We start from the raw sequence: 4,028 nt of genomic DNA, 5'->3' as shown, positions 1-4,028 counted from the left end.
CGGTGAGCAGGGCCGTATGGCCCGGATGGAGATACTCCCCATGGTGCGGGCCAGTGAAGGGATCGAGCTTGGGCTTGCAAAGAAACGAGTAGAGGCCATTGCGTTGTTGGGTGCACGAAGCACATCACCAAGAGTGGTGGAGATTTGGCACATGTCGCGAGCCGTCAAACATACCGAGATGCCTTCGTCAGTCGCTTGGTGAACCGAGAATAGATTAAACTGCGGTTTAGGGTAATGTAGGCCAAAGTGCATGGATGAATATCGTCGACGGCGTCACGGGACGACATGTCCACGGTCATAGTACTAGGGCCATATTCAAGGATACAAAGTTAGGCGCCGTTCCTGTCTGTTAGAAACAGTGCGCAGGGGACGTAGTTGGAGAAATAACCTCGGTTAGGGGTGCAGGAAGCAGAGGTGCCGGAGTCTACCATCCAGTGTTCTCGCAGAGCGGGAAAGTCGTTGGGACGATACGTCACGGACATAGGTAGTGGCAGGTCACCGGATACGCTTTCACAGTAGCGAAGGTCCGCGTGGAGGGTGAGAATGCCTTGGCCTTCGACAACTTGGAATGAGGGATGGGAAGGACGTCGTCCACTCATCTGGATGGAAGTTGGACAACGACATTGATCGGTGTTTCCGACGGTGATGATATCGCTGAGGGCGGCCGATATGGCACCGGGTGAACAGTGGAAGATTCACTTTGGTGGGGTTCGCAGGAATTTGGAATAATGGCCACGGAGGGTAGAGGGATAAGCACTGGGTAATAGGTACCTCGGTGGAGGGAACTTCAGTGAAGCCAAGATCACCGGCATCCACAGGAGATGGGAAGTGTTCGGGTAGATCACCCGGTTCCACAGTGATGCGAGCGAGGGTTATAGCAAAAAAAACGTAGGATTGTGGGGCGCTGATGAAAGGACATCGCAGAGTGGGGCAGAACCCGGTTGGAACGCCTCGGCAAAACATAGGTGGGTTGGGACGCTGAATGACCCGGTTGATAGTGAAGGGAGGTACAAAGTGATGGGACAGGAGGTGGGTGTTGGCATAGCCATTGAGGCGACTGTCTTCGTGAATGTAAGCACTACCGGCTGCACAAGCAGCAATGCCAGCCTGGTCATTACGACTTCCACGGTCAGTGCGACCGTAGCATTGGTCGCTTTGGCAGTCACGATTGTTGTCATGGTTGTTGTTCCACCCTCCATTCCCTAGACTGCTAGAGGATCGTGGTCCCCAGCCATGTTGGCCACTAGAGCCATGGTTTCCACTTGTCCCATCGCGATCATCACGATCGTCACGAGGACGTTGGACTGGAAGCAACGAGGCGACATAGTCACGTTTTCGCTTGTTTTGGGATGCTGCACCATGCTTGTCAAAGACAGTGTGGGTCAAAAACAGGACGCATAGCGTTGCGAGCATAGCCCTCTTTGAGAGTAGGGCAAGTAGAAATGGTATGATTGGCAACGCCGCAGTAGAAGCAGGACTGAGAGGGGATTGTTGACGCAATCACAATGAACGTAGCTAAAAACATGAAGGTGTTAAGAACATGGACGGAGCTATCGGCTTGCATAATCGCCTGAGGTGAATTTGCTCACAGAGCACGTAAGCACACGTAGTGGTCTCATAGTGACGACGAAGGTTCGAGGAAATGGCGGAAACCAAGAAGACGTGCGTTTTCAAAACTCTCTGATCTGCGGTACAACGGGGTCCGGTATTTTGCGAGAAGATGGGAATCAGTCCTTTTGCGGTGTGGTCCACTGAAAGTAGCACCGCAGAGCGTTGATTCGCATGCTTCTTGGTCACCTCACGGTTAATGACCTCGAGTTGGATGACACTTTTAAGCTGGTAAGCTGGTAGCAACGATGTACCTGTTACCTCTTCGATTGCGGGTCAAGCGTTTCGCTAACACGCGTTTGGTGGAAATCATCAATGGGTAGCTGTGTGTCGTTCGATGACGATGAGAGCGATCCGGACATGATGAGCGGAAGCCGACGCGAGTCGCTTCGAGGTCTCGATGACTTTTGCATCTATCGAAACCGCCGATTCAGACTAATACATGTCGTCGCTGTATTGGACGACACTGAGCCGAATCGAGGTGACCATACAGACAGGACACACCGTGGGTCGTTCTTTGAGAGTAATACCAAAGAGCAACACATGAAAGGAACAGCAAAGTCAGAGTATTCGATTAGGAACAGAAATAGCCCGGCTGGTTTTGTCAGACGACATAGTGGAATGAAAAAATGAGAAAAAGAATCTCCCCGTCCGGGAATTGAACCCGGGTCACCCGCGTGACAGGCAGGTATACTGACCACTATACTAACGAGGATCTTATACCTTTCGTCAACAATCTTTACTTAAGACGGCCTTCTCACTTCAAGTTCAAGCATCTGTCCTTTTGTAACACCACAACACTGTTCAAGATACTGACTTTTCAGTGGAATCGACTGTGTCGTCGATACCTGAAAATGTAACCGAACTACTGACTACCATGTAGTTACGAAAGATATCTTTCTTCGAATGTAGGAGAGTTGTGATTTGAGAAACGAACTATTTTGACACGATGAACGATGCGTTGGCTGTGATTGTCAACCACGTTGGCATTCCGATCCTTGTTCGCCCATACGGACAAGCTCAAATCCCCGCGACCGCTGCCATCGGCATCGTGAATGCCATCTTTGACGCAGCGTTGAGCTCGGAGAGGCATGTGGCGTACCTTGAGACCGCCCAATATCGAGTGGCTTATCATCACACCAACGATGGATGGCTCTTGACCTTGTTCAATTCCGAGCTTGTTCCGAGGCAACAAAGCAGGGTTTGCCTGCTTTGGCTGGACCGAATGCTCCGACTTGTGCTGCGCCCTTCGTTGTTTGCGTCGACAGATCCAGGGTCTCAAAAATTCGAAGTTGCTAAGCACGTGCAGTTCATCGACTACATCATGACCCATCAAGACGACCTAGAATTTGCCGTCGGCATGCCACTGACCACTGCATCGAACACACAAGTTTTCGACGTCGTGGCCGGTATCTCGTGGCCAGGACCTACGTATGTTATTGACGATGGGGTTGTCCTGATGAACAATGCCGACTCTGTCGACGAGCCGTTCGATTGCTGGCTCGTCGTGCTCTTGGTAGTCGCGGCGGAGCTCATTCTTGAGCAGCCACCAAAATCTGCGATGCAGTTTCCCGTGTATATCAACGCCGTACGTTGGCCATTTGCATCGGAGTATATTCTTGTTGATCCCAATTGTAGGAAATGCATCACATGACAGTCGTAGATATCCCATCAAACATGAAGCGTCTCGTGTGGTTTGGTGTAACCAACAACGAGCTCAAGGTCTCGACAGCCGACGTGCAACGACGACTCGATCAGTGGCCTCATCCCATGCTGTTGCCATCGCCTTGGTTTCTATCGCCCGCCATTCGCGACTTGTGTCCATCCCTCCTCGGGTGCGGTTCGAATCCAAACCTACTGTTCCTTCTGAAAACAACATACCAGGTACTGCCTCTTTCGACTCCAGCCGTCGACGCGATGCACCGCCTTGGTAGCTATCCAAGCGTGTACATCCTCATCACGGGGGGACTCCGCTGGTCGGCGCACCCAACAACACATCTACATGCTGCTGGGCCATGGTGTCCGCCGCGGCGCCGAGCTCACGAGTGCAAACCCTTTAACTCTCCAAGATCACATGCTATCGATGACAGTAAGCTCCTCCTTAGTCTATTTTTATCAACGATTTTGATTTCCTAGCTGGTCTTTTGTGTGTAGAACGACGTGGTCGTGATGCTGAGCATTCGGCCGCCCATGCAAGTGGTTATCGTCCTCACAGGACCATGCGATTTTACGAGTGCGATCAACACAGCCGACTACCTAGCTCGACTAGACACGTCTGTTTATTAACACTGGGCGAGTCGTTACTCGAGCGACGGCATGTCCTCGAACGCGTGCTCCAACTCGTGCTGGAGTTCCGACGCTTGCTTCTTCTTGTTGTCGGCTACCAACCGATCCATGATGTTGTCCTTGTACAGCTTCTT

The 4,028-nt window shown here is 51.6% G+C and overlaps 2 protein-coding genes and 1 non-coding gene across 3 annotated transcripts; 1 reads left to right on the top strand and 2 right to left on the bottom strand.

The window, feature by feature from the left end:
• Nucleotides 1-329: 329 nt before the first annotated feature.
• On the bottom strand, nt 330-1,361 carry H257_19218 (hypothetical protein; the record flags this gene model as incomplete). The annotated part of the gene is made up of 3 exons (XM_009848365.1): nt 330-599; nt 772-1,107; nt 1,209-1,361. 3 exons carry the CDS (start codon nt 1,359-1,361, stop codon nt 330-332), a joined length of 759 nt encoding a protein of 252 aa, XP_009846667.1.
• Nucleotides 1,362-2,251: 890 nt separating this feature from the next.
• Nucleotides 2,252-2,323, bottom strand: H257_19217. Its single transcript has one exon. It is a non-coding gene; the product is annotated as a tRNA-Asp (tRNA).
• Nucleotides 2,324-2,526: 203 nt separating this feature from the next.
• On the top strand, nt 2,527-3,894 carry H257_19216 (hypothetical protein; the record flags this gene model as incomplete). The annotated part of the gene is made up of 4 exons (XM_009848364.1): nt 2,527-3,196; nt 3,247-3,443; nt 3,493-3,697; nt 3,763-3,894. The coding sequence occupies exons 1-4, from the start codon at nt 2,558-2,560 to the stop codon at nt 3,892-3,894; spliced, it is 1,173 nt and encodes a 390-aa protein (XP_009846666.1). The 5' UTR covers nt 2,527-2,557.
• Nucleotides 3,895-4,028: the final 134 nt, after the last annotated feature.

Source organism: Aphanomyces astaci, assembly GCF_000520075.1.
Source record: "Aphanomyces astaci strain APO3 unplaced genomic scaffold supercont1.412, whole genome shotgun sequence".
NCBI lineage: Eukaryota > Oomycota > Saprolegniomycetes > Saprolegniales > Verrucalvaceae > Aphanomyces > Aphanomyces astaci.
Note: the sequence above shows the minus strand (reverse complement) of the source record. Positions and strands in the feature narration are given on the sequence as shown.